Raw genomic sequence first — 23,779 nt, forward strand, 5'->3', positions numbered from 1 at the left:
TATTGGCCATTTGTAGATCTTCTTTGGAGAAATGTTTGTTTAAGCCATTTGAACGTTTTTGAAAAAGGTTATTTTTCTTGTTTAGTTTTAAGAGTTCTTTCTATATTCTGGATGTTAATCGCCTATCGGATACGTAATTTGTAAATATTTTTATCTCAACCTGTGGGGTGCCTTTTTTATTCTGTTGATAGTGTCAGTTGATGCACAAAAGCTTTAAATTTTGATAAATTACAATGTGTCTATTATTTTGTTGTCACCTGTGCCTTTGAAGTCATATCAAGAAACCACTACAAGTAGAATCTCATCGCTTTCCCCCTAAGTTTTTTTCTCGAAGTTTTATAGTTTTAGCTCTTACAGTTATGTCTTTGGTCTATTTTGAGGTAATTTTTATATGTCAAGTTAGGTAGAGGTCCAACCTCATTCTTTTGCATGCGGATATCCAATTTTCCCAGCACCATTTGTTGAAAAGACTATGCTTTCCCCATTGAATGATCTTGGCACCCTTGTCAAAAATCATTTGACTAAATATGTGAAGGTTTATTTCTGCATTTTCTACTCTATTTCATTGATCTGTATGTCTGTCTTTATGCCAGTACCTCATTGTTTTGATTACTAGAGCTTTCAAATCAGGAAGTGTGAGATATCCAAATCTTTTCTTCTTTTTCAAGATTATTTTGTCTATTTGGGGCCCCTTAGAGATCCCATATGAATTTTAGGATGAATTTTTCTATTTATGAAAAAAATATTTGGGATTTTGGTAGAAATTACATTAAATCTATAGATATCCTCAGGTAATATTGTCATCTTAAAAATATTAAGTCTTTCAATCCATCAACACTGTATTTCTTTCCATTAATTTATGTCTTCTTTGATTTATTTCAGCACCATTTGATGGTTTTCAGTGTACAAGTCTTTTGTCTTCTTGGTTGAGTTTATTCCTAAGTTTTTTTTTTTTATACTATTGTAAATGGAATTGTTTTCTTTTTTTCTTTTTTTGGATTTGTTCATTGTTAGTGTACAGAAATGCAACTAATTTCTGCACGTTGATTTTTATGTCTTGCAACTTGGCTTAGTTTATTAGTTCTGTGTGTGTGTGTGTGTCTGTAATCTTAGGGTTTCCTATAAATAATATTATATCATATATGAATAGAGATCATTTTACTTCCTCTTTTCAAATTTGGATGCTTTTTATTTCTTTTTCTAGTCTGACTACTATGGCTAGAACTTCCAATACTATGTTGAATAGAGGAGATGAAAGTGGACATCCTTGTTTTATTCCTGGGATGAAGGAAAAGACTTCAGTCTTTCAACACGGAGTGAAAGATGATGATTGTGGGTTTTTCATATATTGACTTTATTATATTGATGTAGTTTCCTTCTATTCCTAATTTGCTGAGTGTTTTTATCATGAAGGGGTGATGAATTTTTTCAATGCTATTTCAGCATCAATTAAGATGACCATGTGTTGATGAGCATTCTGTTAATATGGAAATTACAGCGATTAATTTTTCATTATTGAACCATCCTTGCATTCCAAGAATAAGTCCCATTAGGTCATGGTGTACACTTCTTTTAATAGGCTGTTGAACTTGGCTTGCTAGTATTTTGTTAAGGATTAGCATTTTATAGTTTTAATAATATAAGTACTATACAAGTTTTGTTAGACGTATACCTAATTGTATCAGTTGCATAAACCATACATGGTATTGATTTAAAAATTTTTTCTGTTACTGTGCTCATTGCTAGCATATAGAAGTTCAATTAATTTTTGTATGGTGGTCTTATATTCTATGACCTTGTTGAACTCATTTAGTTCTAGGGCTTTTTTTTGTTTGCTTGTTTTCACATATTTCTTGGAATTTTTTAAATAGACAATGATATCAGGGCACCTGGGTGGCTCAGTCGGTTCAGTGTCCAACTCTTGATTTAGGCTCAGGTCATTAGAGCCCTGCATCGGGCTCCATGCTGGATGTGGAAACTCCTTAAGATTCTCTCTCTCTCTCTCTCCCCACCCCCGTCCCTCCCCACTAGTATCTCTCTCTCTCTCTTTCTCTCTCAAAAAATAAAAATGAAAAATAGACAATGCCATCATTTATAAATATGGACTATTTTATTTCTTCCTTTCTGATCTGAAAGCATATGCCTTTAATTTCCATTTCTTGCCTTCTTGCACTGGCTAGAGTTTCCAGTATTATGTTAAATAAAAATGGTGAAACCAAACATCCTTGCCTTATTCCTGATATGAGGGGGAAAGCATTCATTATTTCGCCACTAGGTATGATGTTAGCTATTGAATTTCTACAGAAGAACTTCACCAAGTTGAGGAAGTTGAACTCTCTTCCTATTTGTCTGACAGTTGTTTTCGTGAATGGGTATTGAATTTTGTCAAATGCTTTTTCTGTATCAATTTATATGATCCTGTAATTTTTTTTCACTGAGCCTATAATACTGATAACTAAATTGGTTGATTTGTAAAAATTGAACCAGTCTTGCATCCTTGGAGTAAACCACACTTGTCACAATGTATCATTCTTTTTCTTAATATTTTGTTTGGGACTTTTATGTTTATATTTATTTATAAGGAATATTCGTCTGTATTTTTCAATCTTTGTTTGTCTATGTTTGGTATGGTATTAGGGAAATACTAGCTCCATAAAATGAATAGTTTTTACTCCTGTTGCACTTTCTGGAAGTAATTGTGCAGAATTGTTGTTAATTCTTCTTTGAGTGTTAAATAAAATTCTTCAGTGAATTCTGGAGACTGGAGTTTTCTTTTTCTAAGTTAAAATTTAAAATTTAAATTATAAAATTTGAATTCTAAATTCAAATCTTTTAAGTTTAAAATTACAAATTCAATTTCCTTAATAGTTATAACATTATTCAAATTATCTACTTCATATTGAGTATGGTAATTTGTGTTTTTGAAGAATTGCCTCATTTCATCTAAGTTTTAAAATTATATGCATCGGGTTTTCTTAGTATCCCCTTATCATTTTGATGTATGCAGGGTATCTACTCATATCATCTGTTTTATTCCTGATACTAGCAATTTCTGTCTTCTCTTTGTTAGTTGTGTTAGGGGCTCATAATTTTATTGCTCTTTTTAAAGCAAAAAAGCAATGAAACGTTGCTTCACTGTTTTCCTTTATTTTTTCTTGTTTTCAATTTAATTGATTCATGCTCCTGTCTTTATTATTTCATTCTGTCTGCTTTCTTTGGTTTTATCTTGCTCTTCATTTTTTATGCCCTTGAGGTGATAGCTTAGGTTAGCTTAGGTTACTGATTTGAGATTTCCCCTCCATTTAATGTAAGCTATAAATTCTCTCAGCAATGTTTTATCTGTGTTCCACAAATTCGATATGTTGTATTTTCATCGTCACCCAGATCAATGTATTCTTATAGTTTCCTTCGAAACTTTAGACATTTTTGAAGTTTGCTTTTGTTCTAAGTTATGGTTTATCCTGGGACATTTTCCATGAGCACTTGAAAATAAAGTAACCTGTGTTGTTGGGTGGAGTGTCCTATAAATGTCTGTTAGATCCTGTTTGTCAATGGTGTTGCGTTTTTCCCCATGTTCTGATTTTCTGTGTAACTGGTCTATCAACTGTTGTGAGAGGGTTTGAAATATCCAACTATAACTGTGCACTTGTTTTTACTTTCAGTTCTATCAGTTTTTGCTTCACATATTTTGCAACTGTGATGTTTGCTGCATAAACATCTGACATTATTATATCTTCTTGGTGGACTGGCTCTTTTATTATTATGTAGCATCCCTCTCTGTCTCTGGTAACTCTCTGTGCTATGATGTCTATTTATCTGATATTAATATAGCCACTTTTGCTTTCTTTGATTAGTGTTAGCACAATATATTTTTTTTCTAGGTGTTACTAAAACAACTAAAAAAGGCTAGAGACACACCCCAAAATGGCATAGATAAATCAAAATGATATTCTAAAAAAATGCTCAAGTAACATATAGTAAGTCCAGGAAGAGAAAACAGAAGTGAAAAATGGAGAAAACAAACAGAAACCAAAAAAAAGATAGTCTTAAGCCCTATCATATCAATAAAAGACAGAGATCATCAGAGTGGATTAAACACATGAACCAACTCTGTGCTGTCCACGGAATCATACAGATAGACAGAAATTAAATGGATGGAAAATATATATATGAGAGAGAGAGAGAGAGAGGCAGAGAGAGCTTATCACAGTCTCACAGTCTACTGGCATGACAGTTTGAGTTAGCGTTTATTTCTTTTTACCCTTCTCTGTTTACAATATAATTATTTTAGATATTTTTCTGTATGTATTTAAAATCACATGAGACAGTATTATTTTTGCCTCAATTGTTGAACATAATTTAGAAAATTAAAAGGAGGAAAATAGTTTCAATTTACCATTTTTGCTTATTGTATTGTTTCTTACTTCCTGACGTTCCATGATTCTTTCTCTCATTGCTTCTTTTCTGTTTACAGAACCTCTTATTTTTTATAAGTTTTATTTATTTAAGTAATCTCTACACCCAACAGGGGCTTGAACTTATGACCCCTGAGATCAAGAGTCACATGCTCGGGGCACCTGGGTGGCTCAGGCAGTTAAGAGTCTGACTCCTGATTTCAGCTCTCAGTTCAGGGTTCAAGCCCCATGTCGGGCTCCATGCTCACAGTGTGGAACCTGCTTGGGATTCTCTCTCTCTCCACCTTTCTCTCTCTGCCCCTCCCCCACTCCTTCTCTCTCTCTCTCTCTCTCTCTCTCTCTCTCTCAAAATAAGCAAATAATCTTTTAAAAAAAAGTCACATGCTCTTCCAACTGAGCCATCCAGGTGTCCCCTATAGAACTTCTTTTAGCCATGCCTTTTTTTTTTTTTTTTAAGTTTTTATTTATTTTGAGCGAGAGCGAGACAGAGCACAAGCGGGGGAGGGGTAGAGAGAGAAGGGGAGAGTGGATTGAAGTGGGCTCTCTGCTTGGACAGCAGAAAGCCTGATGTGGGGCTCGAACCCTCCAAATGTGAGATCATGACCTGAGCCAAGGCAGTCGCTTAACCAGCTGAGCCATCCAGGCGCCCCTAGCCATTCCTTTAGTGTAGGTTTTCTGGTGGTAAATCCTGTTGGTTTTTCTTCATCTAAGAATATCTTAATTTCCCCTTAATTTCTGAAGAATGTTTTCACTGGATATCGGAATTTGGGTGATGGGGGCTTTTTCCCTCCAAAACACTTGAAAATATGTTCCTTCCTTCTGGCACCATGGTTTCTGATGAGAAATCTGCTGTAATTTGAATTAATTTTCCCATATAGAAAAGGTATTATTTCCTTCTCATGGCTTTCACATTCTTTTTGTATTTTAATTTTCAGAATTTTGTCTTCAATTTTCAGAATTTTAATTATGATGTATCTTGGTTTGGATTTCTTCAGGTTATGCTGTTTGTCATTCAGCTTCTTGAATGTGTAGGTCTATGTCTCTTGCCAAATTTAGGAAATCTTCAGCTATTATTCCTTTGAGTACTTTTCCAGCCCTTCCCTCTTTCTCCTTTCCTTCCGGGACTTCAATGACACAAATGTTCAATCTTTTGTTATAGTCCCAAAGGTCCCTGATGCTCTCTTCCTCCTCCTCCACTTCCTCCTCCCCGCCTCCTCCTCCTCCTTCCCCTTCTGTCTATTTTTGCTCTGTTGTTTAGATTCAGTTAATTTCTCTTTTTTTCTCGAGATTCATTTTCAAGTAATCACTACACCCAGTGTGGGACTCAAACCCACAACTCCGAAAACAAGTCACATGCTCCCCTGGCTGAGCCAGCCAGGCGCCCCTAGATTCAGTTAATTTCTATTGTTCTATCTTCCGGGTCACCTAATCTTTCCTCTGTCCCCTCCATTCTACTGTTGAGACCATCCCTTGAGATTTTTATTTCAGTAATTGTATTTCCCAGTTCTAATATTTCCATTTGGTTGTTGATATGTTCTATTTCTTTGCTGCGACTATCTGATGAGGCTTTCTATTGCTTTATTTGTTTCAAGTACATTTATAATTACTCATTGAAATACTTTTATGATGTCTGTTTTAAAATCTTTTTCAGATCATTTAAACATCACTATCGTATCAGTGAAGAGTCTAGTGATGGGCTTTTTTTTTTTTTTCGTTAAGTTTGAGATTCTCCTGGTTCTTGGTATCATGAGTGATTTTTTTTAATGGAAACTTGACCATTTGGGGTATTATATTATGAGACTCTGGATCTTATCTAAACCTTATCTTAGCTAACTTAGTATCTGTGATACTGTCTCCTCAGAGGAAGCGAGTGTGTGTGTGTGTGTGTGTGTGTGTGTGTGTGTGTGGCGGGGGGGGGGCAGCGTGCACTGTAGCCACTGTTAATGGCCAAGTGAGGGAAGTGCTCCTCATTACTGCTGGGTAGGAGGTAGGAGGCAGAGGTAGGAGTGCTGGCTCCCCACTAGGCCTCCACTGATAATCACCTTGGCTGGGAGGATACGAGTCTCTCATTTCTACTCTCCACATGAACCCCACTGATGCTACTGGTGGGGAGGCAGGGACAGGTGGTAGCTTCATTGCCACTGGGTGGTGGTGAAAGTCCTAAATTTCCATTTGGCCTTCTCTTAAACACCACCATAGCAGGAGCGGGGAGGGGTGAGTTGTTACTGCTGAATGAGGAAGTTCAGGCTCCCTAGGTATTCCCCAAAGATACTGCAGGGTGGTGGGGGGGAGGGGGCGCTCCTTACTGGCAAGTGGAGATGAAAACGCTAGTTCCCTACTAGGCTTCCTCTGACATAATCCCAGTAGCGAGGTTGCATTCCCTCTTTATGGCCTAGTGAGCATCTAAATCTAAATCTATGCTTCCCATAAGGCCTTTCCCAGCATGGATGAAGGTGGTGCCATTGATTTTTATGTAGTGTTTGACTGGATTAAAGCCATATTGTCTACAAGTCTTTTGTTTTGCCAGGCTGGCCCTTTTCTGGTCCTTTAGCTTTTGGCTAGAGTAAGCTTTGTTTTTGGAGGTGGGGTCTGTTCTTGTTAGCCTTTTCTGGATTTCCAGCTTCTTCAGCTCCAAATTTAATATACATAAGGCATAGAGAAAATCCAGGGGAATCCCACCATACCATTCCTGAGGTCCCTAGCTGGTCTGCTTTTAGTTTTCTTACGCTTGTTTTATATCTAATGTCCAGTGTTTTTTTAGTTGAGCTTATCAGAAAGAATAGGGATGAGTATGTCTGCTTTGCCTTCCTGGAAGCAGGAGTCTGCATGTCTGCACATGTCACACAGCTGGACTTTGTGTTTCACCCCATGTGAGAGTCTTTCACTTTTAATGATAGGTTCGCCTCATTTGTATAATTGGTCCTAATCCTGACATTCAGTGTTATGTGTCCTGCGAAGCCACTTTCACAAATAACATATTCATCAAGCTATTGTCGACAGGCTGTTTCTAGTTGCCCTTCCTATCAGGCAAGCGTTTTAAGAACACAGCAAGTTGCTAGCATCTGGTTGAGAGTTGTTGCATCCATGTTCATCAGGGATATTGGCCTGAAGTTCTTTGTTTTTTTTTGTGGGGTCTCTGTCTGGTTTGGGAATCAAAGTAATGCTGGATTCATAGAATGGGTCTGGAAGTTTTCCTTCCATTTCTACTTTTTGTAGCAGCTTGAGAAGGATAGATATTATCTCTGATTTAAATGTCTGATAGATGGGGCGCCTGGGTGGCTTGGTCGGTTAAGCGTCCGACTTCGGCTCAGGTCATGATCTCACGGTCCGTGGGTTCGAGCCCCGCATCGGGCTCTGTGCTGGCAGCTCAGAGCCTGGAGCCTGTTTCAGATTCTGTGTCTCCCTCTCTCTGTGACCTCCCCCGTTCATGCTCTGTCTCTGTCTCAAAAATAAATAAACGTTAAAAAAAAATGTCTGATAGAATTCCAGAGATGGAAAAACATTCCATGCTCATGGACTGGAAGAATAAATATTGTTAAAATGTCAATACTACCCAAAGCAATCTATACATTCAATACAATCCCAATCAAAATTGCACCAGCATTCTTCTCAAAGCTAGAACAAACAACCCTAAAATTTGTATGGAACCACAAAACACCACGAATAGCCAAAGTAATACTGAAGTAATACTGAAGTTATTTCTCAAAATAATACCGAAGAAGAAAGCCAAAGCGGGAGGCATCACAATCCCAGGCTTTAGCCTCTACTACAAAGCTGTAATCATCAAGACAGTATGGTATTGGTATAAAAACAGACACACAGACCAATGGAATAGAACAGAGAATCCAGAATTGGACCCACAAATGTATGGCCAGCCAATATTTGACAAAGCAGGAAAGAGTATCCAATGGAAAACAGACAGTCTCTTTAGCAAATGGTGCTGAGAGAACTGGACAGCAACATGTAGAAGAATGAAACTAGCCCACTTTCTTACACCATACACAAAAATAAATTCATAATGGATGAAAGACCTAAATGTGAGACAGGAAACCACCAAAACTCTAGAGGAGAAAGCAGACAACAACCTCTTTGACCTCAGCCGCAGCAATTTTTTATTCGACACATCTCCAAAGGCAAGGGAATTAAAAGCAAAAATGAACTATTGGGACCTCATCAAGATAAAAAAACTTCTGCACTGCAAAGGAAACCATCAATAAAACTAAAAGGCAATCGACAGAATGGGAAAAGATATTTGCAAATGATATATCAGATAAAGGGCTAGTATCCAAAACCTGTAGAGAATTCACCAAACTCCACAGTCGAGAAACAAATAATCCAGTAAAGAAATGGGCAGAAGACATGAATAGACACTTTTCCAAAGAAGACATCCAGATGGCTAACAGACACATGAAACGATGCTCAACGTCACTCATCATCAGGGAAATACAAATCAAAGCCACACTGAGACACCACCTCACACCGGTCAGAGTGGCTAAAATGAACAAATCAGGAAACTACAGATGCTGGCGAGGACGTGGAGAAACAAGAATCCTCTTGCACTGTTGGTGGGAATGCAAACTGGTGCAGCCGCTCTGGAAAACAGTGTGGAGTTGCCTCAAAAAATTAAAAATAGACCTACCTTATGACCCAGCAATAGCACTGCTAGGAATTTACCCAAGGGATACAGGAGTGCTGATGCATAGGGGCATATGTACCCCTATGTTTATAGCAGTGCTTTCAACAATAGCCAAATCATGGAAAGAGCCTAAGTGTCCACCAACTGAGGAATGGATAAAGAAGATGTGGTTTATATACACAGTGGAATACTACTTGGCAATGAGAAAGAATAAAATCATGCCATTTGCAGCAACGTGGATGGCACTGGAGGGTATTATGCTAAATGAAATAAGTTAGTCAGAGAAAGACAGATATCGTACGTTTTCACTTAAATGTGGATCTTGAGACACTTAACAGAAGACCATGGGGGAAGCGAAGGGGAAAAAAAAAGTTACAGAGAGGGAGGGAGGGAGGCACAAGAGACTCTTAAATACAGAGAACAAACTGAGGGTGAATGGGGGCGGGTGGGGGAGAGGGGAAAATGGATGACGGGCATTGACGAAGGCACTTGTTGGGATGAACACTGGGTGTTGTATTTAAGCCAATTCGACAATAAATTATATTAAAAAAAAAAAAGAAAGAACGCAGCAAGTTGCTTCATCCCATCCTGTCCTTTTAATAGTCCTGGAAGAGACGAAGGTGGAAAGATCCTCTTAAAGGTGAGCACATTCCGTCAGAAGAACTTGAGAAGCAGCAGCAACTGCTTGACTGCTGCCTTCATGCTGGCCATTGTCCTGCCATTTATTCCCAAACGGATTTTCCTTCTCCTTCTTCCCTTTCTCCTTTGGGAACAGATCTAACCAATCTCTTTCTTTCTTCCCCATCTCAAAGTTGATATCCATGGTGGGTGTGAGTGTGTTTGAGTAGACTTGAGAACACTGTAAAATTAACCAGAAACAGAGTGGCTAAAATTAGAAAGGGCAAGAGGGAGAGTTGAGAAGGTGTGGGGAACAGAAATCTTCAAGCCTCATAACACGTCCAGTTTTCAGTCAGCAAACGTGACTGGCTGCAGGCACGGTGGCTGCCTAAGCGGGAGTGCTGAACTCTGTTACCTTCATCAGCCTGGGCCAGCGTGGCACCCACATAACCTTAGTGCTAATGTCCCCTTCATTGTGTGCTGGGAAATCTGTCATCCCCCCAGCCTCTTGGTAATTCTGTTAACGTATGGTGGCCTACATTCATATCGCCGGAACCCCCTGACAGAGTTTCTTCATAGTCTGGGTATGTCACTCAAGAAAAGTCTCCTGGGCGCATTAGCATCTTGACCTTTTTATTTAAACGATAAAATAACAAGTTTGGGCTGGGCCCCGTTCGCTCCTCTCACTTTCGTCCCCTAGGGCCAAATTTTGCTCTCATTTTCCCACAGATGGCTTTTACCAAATCCTTCCATTTTTCTTATTTGTCTCAAGTGATTTCCTCTTCTGCTCTCCGCCCTGTCGTCTAGAACAGCCTGAAATGAAATCTGTGCCCCAGAGCTGTGCACCGGAGAAATGGAGGGCAGAGCGTTCAGGGAGGGACACTTCTTCCACGCGTCCTCTGCCAGACTCGCAGGGCCAGAAATTCCCAGCAGATTGTGTCCTCCATTCGGGGAAAGTCACTGCTTTTCTGAACACTGGGATGTCTGCTTTCCAGCTGGTTCTCCACTTGGATGTGTATTTAGATGCTCGACAAACAAGTATCAAGGGGCGGAGCAGGGGTGATGTCCTCACAAAGGGCTGCCGCCCACCGTGTGATCGGATGATCCTCTTAGGTGATCAGGCCCATGTAACGCTTGCACTTGATAGCATGAGCCTGGAAAGACACCGGTCCATTTCCCCCAACAGGAGAGCTTTGTATGAGTGTGAGTGCTGAGCTCTCTCAACTTTGTCAGACCCTTAGAGCACAGAGCACGTTCCCCTATTGTAGGTTAGGGAAATCCCTCTGCCTTTTTCCTCTTAATTTCCCAACGCTCATCTCCTGCTCTGTGCTTGGCCCCTGGTCTTGGAGACCATGCTCTCAGAACTATTCTAGAGCAACTGTCGGCTGAGCATGGCTTCTGCTGCATTCCCTCTGAGAGACGCCTCACTTTGACATTAACCTTTGGAAGTCAGGGAAGTCTTCCACGCCGAAGGAAAGAATGTTGAATGGTACAAGGAGGAAACACGCACAGTGCAACGAGAATGGAAGCTTCTGGATACCCCTCCCCTTGAGAGACAGCTGTCTGGTCCCCCTGCTCTGGCAGCCAGCTCTCAAGGCATGCATCAGTGCACCTGAAACATTCTATAAATGGAAAGCTCAGAGCACAACTCACACTGACCCCACCAGTAAGCACAGCAGAACCCACACAGTTGGCTAAATTTAATCTCTTACAGAGACATAGAGACTTAGCTCAAATGCCACCTCCTCCGAAGTCCTCTTGAAACCCATGTTGAGCTGGGCACCCCAGCTGAGTGTTCCATCAGCACCCTGAGTTTCTTCCCTCTCAGCGCTTAGCCCACCCCAACACGCTTGCATGTTCTGAAGTACCTTCCACACCTTAGTAGTCAGGGAGCTACCTAAGGATGAGGGCCAGGTCTTATTGGTATTAGCACCCCCAGAGCCTAGCACGGTGCCTGGCACAAAATAGGCATTCACAAACGTTTACGAAGAGGGACTGTGATAGGTATCCGCAGACAGTCACCAAAATAACCCTTCTGTTGACTTACGGTGAAGCCTGAAATCCTACCGTTAGGTATGTGTTCCTTTGGGTTAGAAAGTTAGTCCTATGCACCAAAGATCCCTTCCCACAATTAGTGTTTCATTGGGTGGGATAATCATCACTGAGATTGTGGGGGGCAGGTTTGAGATGAGCCCCCTCAGAACCTTGGCACTGACTTGGAGCTTGTGACGAGGGTACCGGGATTGAAGAGAGGGAAGGCATGCCAGGGCATCGACGGCCCACACGGGTACAGGCACGAGAGAAAACCACCGATTGCTGGAACACTAGGTCTGAAACTTGATTGCTACGTCCCTAGTAGTTCTGGTCCTTTATTAAACATAAAAACAAACAAACAAACAAACAAACAAACAAACCAGAAACCTATTCTTCAAGTCAGCCAGGTACTAGAAAAACACTACCTGTTTCTCTTAGAAACACTGTCAGCCACATGCTTACTTCTCTCCACGAGGCCCTGGCTTGCGAGCAGCGGAGAAGGCGGCAGGAAAGCAACAGGGGCTATACGGACCGAAGTTCAGCACTACAGACCCCCGCCACCCTTCAACAATCTGTGCCAAAGGATTTCCGACAGGGATTGACGCTGTTCACCCCGGATGGGGTTTGGAGACGCAGTCAGGCCCCAAGTGAGAATGCTGGTCCTTCTGTGTGGGAGGCCTGCTCCCAGGACCAGCCCCAGATGACGGAGTGGTGGCCGTGGGCACGCGTAGCACACACACAGGATGTTTGCTCTGCTCGTTGCTCAGGGGCCTAGGGCACTCTCAAAGGCAAGGGGCTATGACAGGGTGGGTCCATAGGCATTAAAAAGCCCTCCCGCAGAAAGGAGGGCATCACTGTCCTCCCCGCGCTCGGTGGGAGGTACTTGGCTGCTAGGTCGGGTGCTTAAACTAGCTACCACCTACACGTGTTGAGAAAAGCAAGAAAGAGCAGTTAGAATGCAGGAAAAAGGGAAAAACCCCACCTCGCCCACTTGACAGGCTCAAACTGCTGCTGCCAGCCGCCTGCGAGGCAGGGACAGTCCCCTGCGAACGCTCTGCTTAGATACTGGGGTTGCCGTGGCGAGCACCCCATCGGAGCTGAAGTGGCTGCGGCCTTGCCTACAGGGCAAGAGCTGACAGAGAGACCCTGCAAGGACGCCTCGGCCATTCCAGAAGCCGAATGGCTCCGTGTCTGCCCCTTGAGCCCAGCGACGTGGAGGGGAGTGAGCAGAGTAAGGAGGGGACTATGAGAGAAGTGAAGCAGAAAGACTCTTTGTGACAATGACAATTTAAGGAACACTAGACAACCGGCCTGCTGGGTGTTTCTAAACCTTCTGCGGGGAGGTGAGTCAGTGGAGCGGTCATGTGGAAAATCCCCTTTCTCCTCAACGCATCCCCATTCCCAGGCTAAGCTAAACACTCGTTCAGGCCAGGCCAGGACCCCACCAGGCTAGGAGAAAACGCCTGTTTCTGGAAAGCAGCTGGATTTGAGTACCCTGGGAGGACTGACAGGTTGGGTCACGCCACTCACTTGACAGCTTTTGGTTTCAAGGAGGACTCAAGGGTGTCCAAGTTGCTAGCACATCATTAGACAGAGAAAGGGCTCGATCTGGCCAGATCACAGTGGGGGGGGGGGGGGTGGCACGTGGCAGGGAGCCTGGGCACCCCTCTTTCCACAGCTGTCCGGTTGCCCCTGTGCATTTGGGGGCAATATTAATACGTGGCGGCTGGGGGGGCGCCTGGGTGGCTCAGTCGGTTAAGCGTCCGACTTCAGCTCAGGTCACGATCTCGCGGTCCGGGAGTTCGAGCCCCGCGTCGGGCTCTGGGCTGACGGCTCAGAGCCTGGAGCCTGCTTCCGATTCTGTGTCTCCCTCTCTCTCTGCCCCTCCCCCGTTCATGCTCTGTCTCTCTCTGTCTCAAAAATAAATAAATGTTAAAAAAAAATTAAAAAAAGAAAATACTCGGCAGCTGGTAAGCAATGCTAAGGAGGCTTCCGGCAGCACTCCAGCCAGCACACCTGTGGGCAGGGGCGACTTCCCGGGGAATCGGCTCTGTGGGTTTTCTCGACTTCAGCCTCGGCACCTGGCAACCGTGTCCCCCGACTCTGGTGGGCCCCTGCACGTGCCAGCCGGACGGCCAGCAGCTATTAAAACTGCTCTGCTTGTGTCCTCAGACCGAGGCGTCACCCGCCTTGCCACAGACAGTCAGCCCCTCCTGCCAGCACTCCACGGAGGATGAGCTGGGGCATCATTGCTGCTGGCACCACAGTCCTGCAAAAGGTCTGCAATTTGGGGAGATGAGATTCAAGATGTGCTATTTATCTTCATGCAGGCGGCTCGGTTCTTGTTACTGTTTTCTGCAGTACACGTGGTATGATATCGGATCTCCCCCACAGAAAGGGCTACCTTGAACTTCACGTGGTACCTCTAGCTAGAGCCCTTCGTCAGAGAGGTCCACCCAGGCCTCTGCCGGGGGCTGCGGTGGGAGGAATGTGCCAGGTACCCACTCAGCATCACTGGAGTGAGGAAGCTTTGTTCTACTGTCTTGCTCCAGTTGTAACAGACCAGGCAAAGCTTCTTCAACTAGCTCTTGTCTCCCAATCCGGGAAAGCAGTGTTTACCAGGAAGAGCCACCTTCCGCTGCACATCCTTCCTGCTTTTCCAAGGGAAGCGGGGAGGCACGGCAGGTGATTGCCTCAGGAAGTTTCCGTCCCAGTGAGGATCCTTGCTGGGGCTGCTGTCTCCTACCCAAATTGGAAATGACTGCTGCCAGGTGTGTAAGAAACTCCCTGGAGGACGGAATGAGGAAGTGTGATCGTTTATGTGTGATTTAGAAAATGAAGGTCCAAATGCAGATTGGCAGCGAGAGGTCTGTCTTCCTGCCAACTTCCATCACTGAAAGGAGGGCGCGATCTTTAAGAAGTGACAATTGTGGGGGGGGAGGGAGTGGGGACAAGGAGCATCTGGACCAACTCTGAGAGGGATGCCTCTTAGGCAAGCTTGATCCATTTGATTTAAAGAAGGGACTTCGGACTTGATGCAGATATAGGCTAATCAAATGCCCTGATGTGCCTGGGGCCGTCCCATTTTATGCCAGCCACCCAAGTTTAATTTTCAGTGGTGCCTCCTTTCCCTTTCAGAAAAGTCCAGACATGGCTGATAGGTTCTATGATCACCCTAGGCCAAAGGAGAGGAAAAGAGAGAGAGAAAGAGAGAGTGAGTTGTGGCTGGACATGAATCCAGAAGAGCGACAAGTAGGACGTGGGATTCTGAGAAAGTTCGTTTTGCTGAGCCTGAAGGAAGGGCAGGCAGTAGAGGTTGGCTCATTCTCAAGCAGGTTCAGAGTCACGGGCTGGCGGGCAATGTCGGGGCATAGATTGAGAGGGTGGATGCTGGAAGGGTCTCCCGGGCAATCTAATTCACTTCCGCTTTCACCACAAGGGGACACTGGGCTAAAAGAGAGAGGTGACCTGTCTGTGATCACACCGGGTTCCCAGCAAAGTGGGAACCAGACTTGTCCCTGGAGGGTCAAGCCCAGGTGCTGTGTTCTGGGTGAGAGGGAACGGGATGTCTCTGAGGGCTGCTGCCGGGGATTAATAGCTACATGGCAGGTGACGTGGCAGCTCCCGAGCAGGGGGAGTCACAGGCCTCGCTGTGGTTCCGGGGCTGAGGAGGAAGGACAGAGACAGGTGAGGGCCACATCTGCTGGGCACGAGTGGGTGTGGGACTGGAGGGCAGGTCTGGAGCCACAACAGAGTGGTGGGTGGAGTCGAGGGGTAACCCAGCTCTCCAGGGCAGTGCCTGCGAGGGGCCGAAGAGATGAACTGGTCAGTAGAATGAAGAACCAGTGAAGAAACAGGTTGGTATGGACATGAATGGGGTCAGATAAGTAATTTCTAGAACTGACATCTTTTCTTTGGTTCAGATTGTAGTGAAAACCGAACAGAGAGGCAAACCCTGATAACAGTTGTCTTATCTCTTGACATCTCCTTCCTACCCCCTTAACAGGGCTGCAGTGGTGGGAAAATCACAAGTCAGTAAGAGCCCTGACCTCTGCTTGGTAGATGGGGAAACTGAATCATGGAGAAGCCAGCTCCCTTCCGTCTTATGGTGCTCTCTGCAGATGGGGTGTGATTAACAACAAGCCACAAGAGCGGTTCCACCAGCCAGCCACAACAGTACATTCTGTGGTTTCATTGCAGTCTGACCTCCCATGCGGCTCGGGTGTGGTGGAGGGGGTGAGGTGGTAGACTTTTCTGTGAATCTGCTCATCTGGATGGAAGTCCCGGCAAGAGGCCCAGCTCGAGGCTCCAGAGACGTGGCTTTCGGTCCCCGTTCTGCTGCCTGCTAACTAGCGGTGCGGAGATGGAGCGTCACTTTTCCTCCCTCGCCGACTCTTCCTGGTTGTCAGATGAAGCCTCTGGTCTCGGCCACCTCCCAAGTCTCAACCCCTGGCTCTGTTTTTCCAGGGATATCCGACCTTGGCTCAAGCGGTATCTGACCTTGGCTGGGCACCCTCACAGCTCTGAATGAGATCGTTGGCCTTAGATCTTAATGATCTCTGACAATGTAGGGATACAAAGTATCCAATGTTGACAATGTAGGGATAACAACGGCACTGCGTGCAAAGTATCGTTAAAAAAAAAAAAAAAAAAACCCAGCATATTTGGTTCAGATTTACAGTTTTTGCCTCCGGCAACCTTTCGCCCAATGACGCCGAATGAACTGTCGAAGTTTATGGCCGACCATCTTCAAAGTGAATGGCTCACCCCTGTAAACATATCCTGGACTGCAGGCTGGTTGTAGCTGGAACGATCTACTGTCACCCTGAGCCAGTTCTCCCACATAACGTCTACAAAAATCCTGCACGCCACTGTCACACCCACATGGTGCTCTCTGATATGTGACATTAGAAACCTCAATCTCCTGAAAAAAAATCGTACAGTAGTTTCAGTATATATGAACCGAGCACGCATTTTGTTCAGTGAAACTTCTTTGATGTTGCCTGTTCAAATACCTGCAAATATTGAGAAAACACCCACAGACGTCGTCCTCGGCTGCCACCGTACGGTTTGCAGAAACCAACAGGGAAGGCATGAAATACCGAAGGTCACTGGAGATCGTGCACCTTCCAGGACACCTCAGGCTCTCTGAACCCTCCTCTACCACCTGCAACTGCTAGTATCTGAGCGAATGTTCCAGAGAAGCCGGCCGGGGGCAGTAGGAGAGTCAGAAGGAAGGCGAGAAACTGAAAGGAGAAGCAGGATTTTGGTGGTATCGCTTTCCACCCTTACGCTATTGACTTGAAGAAGTTCAGGGTCACTGGGGCATCGCAGGTCCCTGGCGGTACCAAGCAGCACACAGCAGTGTGTTCAGCACACCAAAGCACAGCAGGGAAGGGAAAAAGGGGGATAGATGGATAGGAGAACAACAAGAGGGAAGGAGGAAGGAGCAGATGGCTGGAGAAAACACTGGACAGAACAGGAAGGAAGGGCCACGAGGCTCCGTGCCCATGCACCTTGAATAGTGACTGGGGGTAAAGAAGTGAGTGTCTGGGGCCCAAGGGCTGCGTCAAGGCCACAGAAACACAGTGTGTATCTGGGAGGAAATGTCCTTGGGGGAATAGATGTCAGGACAGAAGACTGAGGGCTGACCCTGGATAACCTCAAAACACCGAGAAAAGCTTATATGCCTGCCTGTATGCCAAAGTTGGTACATTGTACCCAGGACTCTGGGAGAGCAGGTCTCCCAGACGGATCCGTTATTTGGTATCGGCACCTCTTTTTTTTTAATTTTTAATTTTTTTTATTTAAAAAACAGAATTTTTTTTAACGTTTATTTATTTTTGAGACAGAGAGAGACAGAGCAGGAACAGGGGAGGGGCAGAGAGAGAGGGAGACACAGAATCTGAAACAGGCTCCAGGCTCTGAGCTGTCAGCACAGAGCCTGACACGGGGCTCGAACCCACGGACCGTGAGATCATGACCTGAGCCGAAGTCGGACGCTTAACCGACCAAGCCACCCAGGCGCCCCGGCACCTCTTTATTATAAAATGAACCACACTGAAAGCGTAGGGAAAAAAAAAAGGCAGACCAAAAATATCACATCTCAGGCAAATGAGCTGGAAATCCCTTAAAAGTGACGCCCTCTATTTTTCCGCCCATCTCTAAAGTAGGAGGACACCTGGTATGGTGTTCAGGTGAGAGACGCAATTCCTGGGCCACGTGGTTTCCTGACGGTACGGGATTGAAATGACGTCACGGAAATGCATATGTTTCAAGGTGACTCTAAGTATAGTTTCTGGGTGAAAACAGGAGTCTTAGTCATTGGTGGAAAGGTGTTGGCGTGCCTCTGTGACTTGCTGGTGTCTACTCCTCTCTGCCTTCGGAGACAGAGTTTTAATTAAATTCATGCAGGCTGCTGGCCAAGTTTTTCCACGCTTTTGGCTCACCTGGATGTACGACCTACATGTAGGTTATACCACACCTGTGCTCCTTTGTCGCTCAGAGGGAAAGAACGCAATGGTTACCAAGAAATGGCGAAGCTTGTCTTCCACTCAAGGGCAAGGCATCTGTGACATGAGATGCCCACGCCAGTGGTTAATATGGACAGTCTCATTTGTGTGGCGCTCCCTGTGGTGACGGAAGGGAGGATGTGGCAGACACAGAACGTATGGAGTCCTTTGTCTTAATTAAAAAGTGCAGTGAGAGTCATGGAATTTGGCCAAGCCTCATAAATCTGCTCAGAGAATCAAGATTCTGTCAGATAAGCTTAAATAGGACCAACTGAGCCCTCTGGAGAATTAAAAGAGATTCCCCGCTGGTAGCTGACACCCACTCCCTGTCACTTTGCTGTACTCCACGGACGGCGGTTGTGCTCATTAACCAGCAACCCTCCTACCCGCCGATGACAAGTTTATCCCCGCGGAGCACCGAATTCAGGGATGATAAATTTACTCCTGCTTGTAAAAATGAAACTCTCCTCAGGGCAATAAAAGTGCTGCGAGCCTTTAAGGAAATCAGTACTTTGTCTGATAACCTACCTTCATTAACAAAGCCTGGTCCTCTTGCTCAGGACAGCTCCTCACTGCCGGCCAGAACTGCTCTAGAGTAACTGGAAGGGAAGAAACAGAAAAGGTGAAGGACCCCCCTTCAGCCCCTGAGGCCTCCTGGCATGGAGAAGCGCACTGGAGTTATAACAGATGCAGGGGGGATGCTATGGGTCTTTCCTTGGTGATGGGATAGATAGAGGTCTCTCTGGCCCCGGGGTAGGTCAGGGCCAGCACACGGGGACTTCTCCACCACTGTCAGGCCGGGATGATTACCGCAGAGCACACGGCCATTACCATCAACAAAGCTCTATCCTAAAGCTCTAGGAGGTCCTGGGTGTAGCCACCAATGACCAGCTGGCCCCCCGCGAAGACCATACTAACACCCCAGTTTCGTGTGATCTCCATTATTTAGCGGACCAACTGCCTTTGTAAACTGGGCAGTGCTAAGTGTTCTGTCATGATTCCCATGGATTTAAGGCCTCTCGTGGTGTGAATGTGATAATGGCCCTCAGTGTTGACTCAAGCAAATCCCACAAACTCCCCTACATATTTCAAGTCATGTTTCCCCAATCATCCTTCTCCAGCAGAATGGCAGAGAGAAAACTCAGGAAAGCTTGCAAGAAAACACTCTAAGGGTCCATTTAGATTGGCCATGCTCTAGGAATATTCATGTAGACAATTTACACCAATTACATTCCCTTTCTCCGTCACGGTGGCCTAGCTCTCACCAAAAGCCCATGTGTGTGGGCACCCCTTTTTCTTTTGGTTGTACTAAACACCAAACCACACGCTACCTTCCCTGCATACTGTTTTGACTGTATTATTTCACTTTTAAAAATGTTCCCATGAGTCCCTACCACCCTCAGATTTAAATCTACTTCTTTTGACAGGCATTAAGATTTCAACTTTAGTCAGCCATCTAGATGAGCCTATTATTTCTAGACTCAAAGTTGTGTCCGCTCTCCACCTGCCATAACCGTTTACCACTGTCTGCTGGGCACAGCCCTACCACTTGCCTTTGAGCAGAGCAAAGTTCTTCTACTGGAAGTTTGCAGCCCTGCCCATTCAAAGCCACTGACCACCTCTGGGGTCCTGCCCAACCTGCACAGAGCCCACGGGAGTGCGCAGAGATACACCCAGCTTCATGACTGAGGAAGAGTCTGGTTCCACTAGTCTGACCCCAAGGATGTCCGGATGTCATGTTTACAAATGCAGATATTTTGAAGAGAATTGGATCATCAAGAATGAATTTTCATCAGGAAAGCACTGTCTGGTTAATTTTTTGTTGTGTTCAACGTTACCTAAAAAAATATAAATCTTTAGAGAGTTTTCATCTATGACTAAATTACTCTATGGTTTTAACCGTTATCACTTGTATCTTGTCCTCTTTATTTTTCCCAAGTCTAAAATTTTGCCCTTATCCAGACAAAATGCGCTCAGAACCAACAGAAGGATCGATCGGTGTTGTCCACTTTATATGTATATGCCCATCCAGTCATGGCTAAAGCTGGCTAAAGCCTGCCCTCCCGGCTAAAGCTCAAATTAATTACATTGAATCTTAAATTATTTTAAACAATTAAAAAAATTTTTAAGAGAGTTAAGAATTAATACGATACTTTCACCACGAAAGGGGCTCAACAGAAACTCAGCATGAGATAAGAGCCCGACCTATGCATTCATATGATTATGGTTTGCTCTCACCCATGTAGAACACACCAGCCCCCATGTAGAAGACACCAAGCTCTGTTTTGAACTTTCGCGGTGACATTGACCTCTATTGTCCGAGGATGAGTAAAGAATAATCTACAAATTCAGGGGCTAGGTTTTCTTTAAATTTTTTGTAATATTTATTTATTTTTGAGAGACAGAGAATGAGCAGGGGAGGGGCAGACACACACACACACACACACACACACACACACACACACAGAATCCACAACAGGCTCCAGGCTCTGAGCCATCAGCACAGAGCCTGATGTGGGGCTCAAACTCACAAGCCATGAGATCATGACATGAGCCGAAGTCGGACACTTAACTGACTGAGCCACCTAGGTGGTCCTGGCTAGGTTTCCTTCAGATAATCTTTTTGGAGGTAGCAATTTCATTTGGTAAAAGTTTATGCTGTGACTTGGAATCTTCTGAGCACAGGCCATGGGAACCTGAATGTTTGTTACTTGCTTCCTTGGGGGGCTCCTAGATTCTCACCCTCACCTCCCCTCCTCTGTGATGACCCCAGAGCCATACCTCCAGCTGCCTATGGCTGGACTCCACTGCGACACTTTTCGGTGTTCACAAGATGTGGCACCCAGCCAGGTGTAGCTGTTCCTTTGAACCCTAAACATACAATCCAAACCAGTTGACTTCCATGCCTAGCTAACCCTTCCCGGAATTTTCCCATTTCTTTGTCACCGTCATGCCCCAGCCAGATCTGTGATTCTTCCTTCCTGTCGCTGAGCCTGCTGACCCTTCTTGCACAGTGTCTCCCTGAGGCACCCCTTTCCCACAGCACAGGTGCCACTTTGACTCCTGTACAACACTTCTGACTTGTTCCCCAGCCTTGATGCCCGGTCCCCCTCTCCGGTCGCCGTGCCCACGGCCGCCACCACAGGAAAACTAGCACAGCCATTGCTCTGCATACACTGCCTCCCCTCTGCATCTCAGCCCCTCTTCCCTGGTGCAGACCCCCCTCCGCCAGCTCCGCACTATCATTAATCCTCGGCTGGGTCCTCAGCCATTCCGTCTTCTTCCCGTCTGCTCAAACCCCACCCCTTTCCTGGGCCCAACCGGTCAAGGCCGAGTCAGACAGACCTCACTGGTGGTCTTCACCACCACTCCCAGCTGTGTGTCCCTGGACAAGCCACATGCTCTCCTTGAGCCTTAGTTTCCTCACAGTTACCTGTGGAGACTGGTGCCTGCCCAGTGGATATGGTGTTAGGAAGAAGGGCCGTAGGCCAAGGCGCAGTGCCCGGCCTGGCCTGGGCCCCCGACCCTGCACCTTTGAGAAGCTTCCGCTTTCCTCACCATGCTTATTTCTTCTCCACTTGATACTTTGGTGGACACATTACACACTGGATTCTTCTCTTTAAATAGTTTTTTTGGCTTATGGGTGCACACACTGCCTCATCCGAGGAGTGAGACCGTGCACTCCATAGGCAGCCTGGGGTCTTTTCCTGAGCTCTGTTCTATGCCTGTCGTTGTTCAACATGTCCAACGTCACCCACAAAAACATACCCCGTTTTGTGGACCGAAGTGCCCTGTGGGAACACAGGACGCCATAGATGTAGTTTCCCCTTAACTGGCTGGCTCGGATTCATGAGGCCTGCCCCTCTCACCCTGTCTATACAAGCGACAAGAGCCAACCTTGAAAACTGGGCACCAACAGCGGCAGAGCGGACCGAGTCCCAGGTTGTTTTCTCCTCGCCTTCGATGTCAGCGTGACATGTGCTCTCATGCCAACGGCAGGCTCACGGCTCACCTCCCCCAACTCCGATTTCTGCCCAACCCCAGAAGAAGAGGGAGGGTGGGCACACTGCCAGCCGCTCTCCACCAGGTCTGCACGGCCACTGAGCCTGCCTGGGCTGCCTAACCCACTGAGAAGCATCGCCACAAGGTTGACATTTCATTCCCCTCTCGCTTCCCTCCCCAGCCTTTAAATGAGAGAGAAAAAAAAAAACCACCCTAAAAATGAAAGCATTTGTGGTATCTCCGTTCCTCTACCCCTGCTGCTGATTCAAGGGGCTGCCTGCCTAATGAGAAGAAGGCGGTGCGATGAAACACAGGGCTCGTGGCAGAGGCGTCAGTCTCCTTCAGAGACGCTGGGTGAGACTTTCTTGATTCCACGTTGATTGTCTTAACGGCTCTGAAGTGTCCCAGTGCAGTTCATCTCAGCAGGGGATGCAAATGCTTCCACCTGTCTGAATACTTTCAGGGTCCCTTGGTTCAACCCTTCCACTCGGTGCGACAGAAAAGATGGGCCTGACAATAGAGGGAGAACAACAGATTTTGAGGTAAAAGGTAGCTTTGAGGTGTGGCGTTGTGGTGGGGGAGCCTAGAAAAAAAAATGACCCAGCTGAACTAAGAAAATGGTAGTTGGGGAGAACAAACTTACAGGCCAGCTTGGACTACGTAAGTCTCCCCTTCTGACTGTGTGCTGTCATGGGCTGGGAGGTGAGGTCCAACAGCCTTGCCCCTGCAGCCATTTTTGAAAGGTAGACAGGACTCTGCAACATGGGAGATCCCTGAGACAAGGAAATGGTTGTACCTAGAATGTCTTTCACTATGACATGTGAATGCAAATAAGGGGGGAAAGCAAGACAAACCAAATGCACAATAGCATTGAACTTGTTTCCTTCTGAAATATGGCCGTAAGATTGGGGAACTATCACTACGTTAGCAGGCACAAGTGACCTCGACAGATGACATAGGGGCTGTATTGTTCTCAGAACGTTCTTTCAGCTTCTCTCTCAATCCCCGTGACAGGGGCCTGGAGAACTGGGGTCCTTCCCCAGGTGCCAAGCTTTAGAGAGCCTTGCTCTGCCATTCCTGTGGCTGTAGCCTTCCCTGTGTGGCAATGGGGGGTTACCTGCTTAGGGTCTGCACCCCACTTCCCAGGGTCCTGGGTTTATAGCTTGAGTCTCTTCCCTGGGAATGTACTCCATCTGGTGTGCGTACCCCCAGACTCATGGGGGGTGCCCAAGGGTCAGGTGTTGGCAGGGGTGTAGACAGACCCTGTGTGTCTAGACTGGAGGATTCACACGGTGTGGGGTGGTTCTGGGGATGTGGACAGCTAGGGATCTGCAGGGTGGATGCTTCTCCCCATGCTGCTGAGTTCACACAACTTCCCGGAGTCTGAGAATTGTAAATTGGAGCCTGGCTTTTCCAGATGAGTGAAGCTACATTTGTTCAGGCAGCAGGACAGGGTAGATTTTCTTCAACACTTCGCCAGCCTGTTTTATACGCTTCCCCTGGGCCCCACACGTAGAAGGAAGACTTGTTGTGCTAGAGAATGATGCTAAAATACAGGCTCA

At 45.7% G+C, this 23,779-nt stretch overlaps 1 protein-coding gene across 1 annotated transcript in view; it reads right to left on the bottom strand.

Moving 5' to 3' along the window:
• ACOXL (acyl-CoA oxidase like) overlaps positions 1-23,779 on the bottom strand; it is a 368,132-nt gene that overhangs the window by 42,225 nt on the left and 302,128 nt on the right. Inside the window, 1 exon segment of the mRNA XM_053200963.1 lies at positions 18,744-18,814. Coding sequence (XP_053056938.1) covers positions 18,744-18,814 — 71 coding nt within the window.

Source organism: Acinonyx jubatus, chromosome A3 (genome assembly GCF_027475565.1).
Source record: "Acinonyx jubatus isolate Ajub_Pintada_27869175 chromosome A3, VMU_Ajub_asm_v1.0, whole genome shotgun sequence".
Taxonomy (NCBI): Eukaryota; Metazoa; Chordata; class Mammalia; order Carnivora; family Felidae; genus Acinonyx; species Acinonyx jubatus.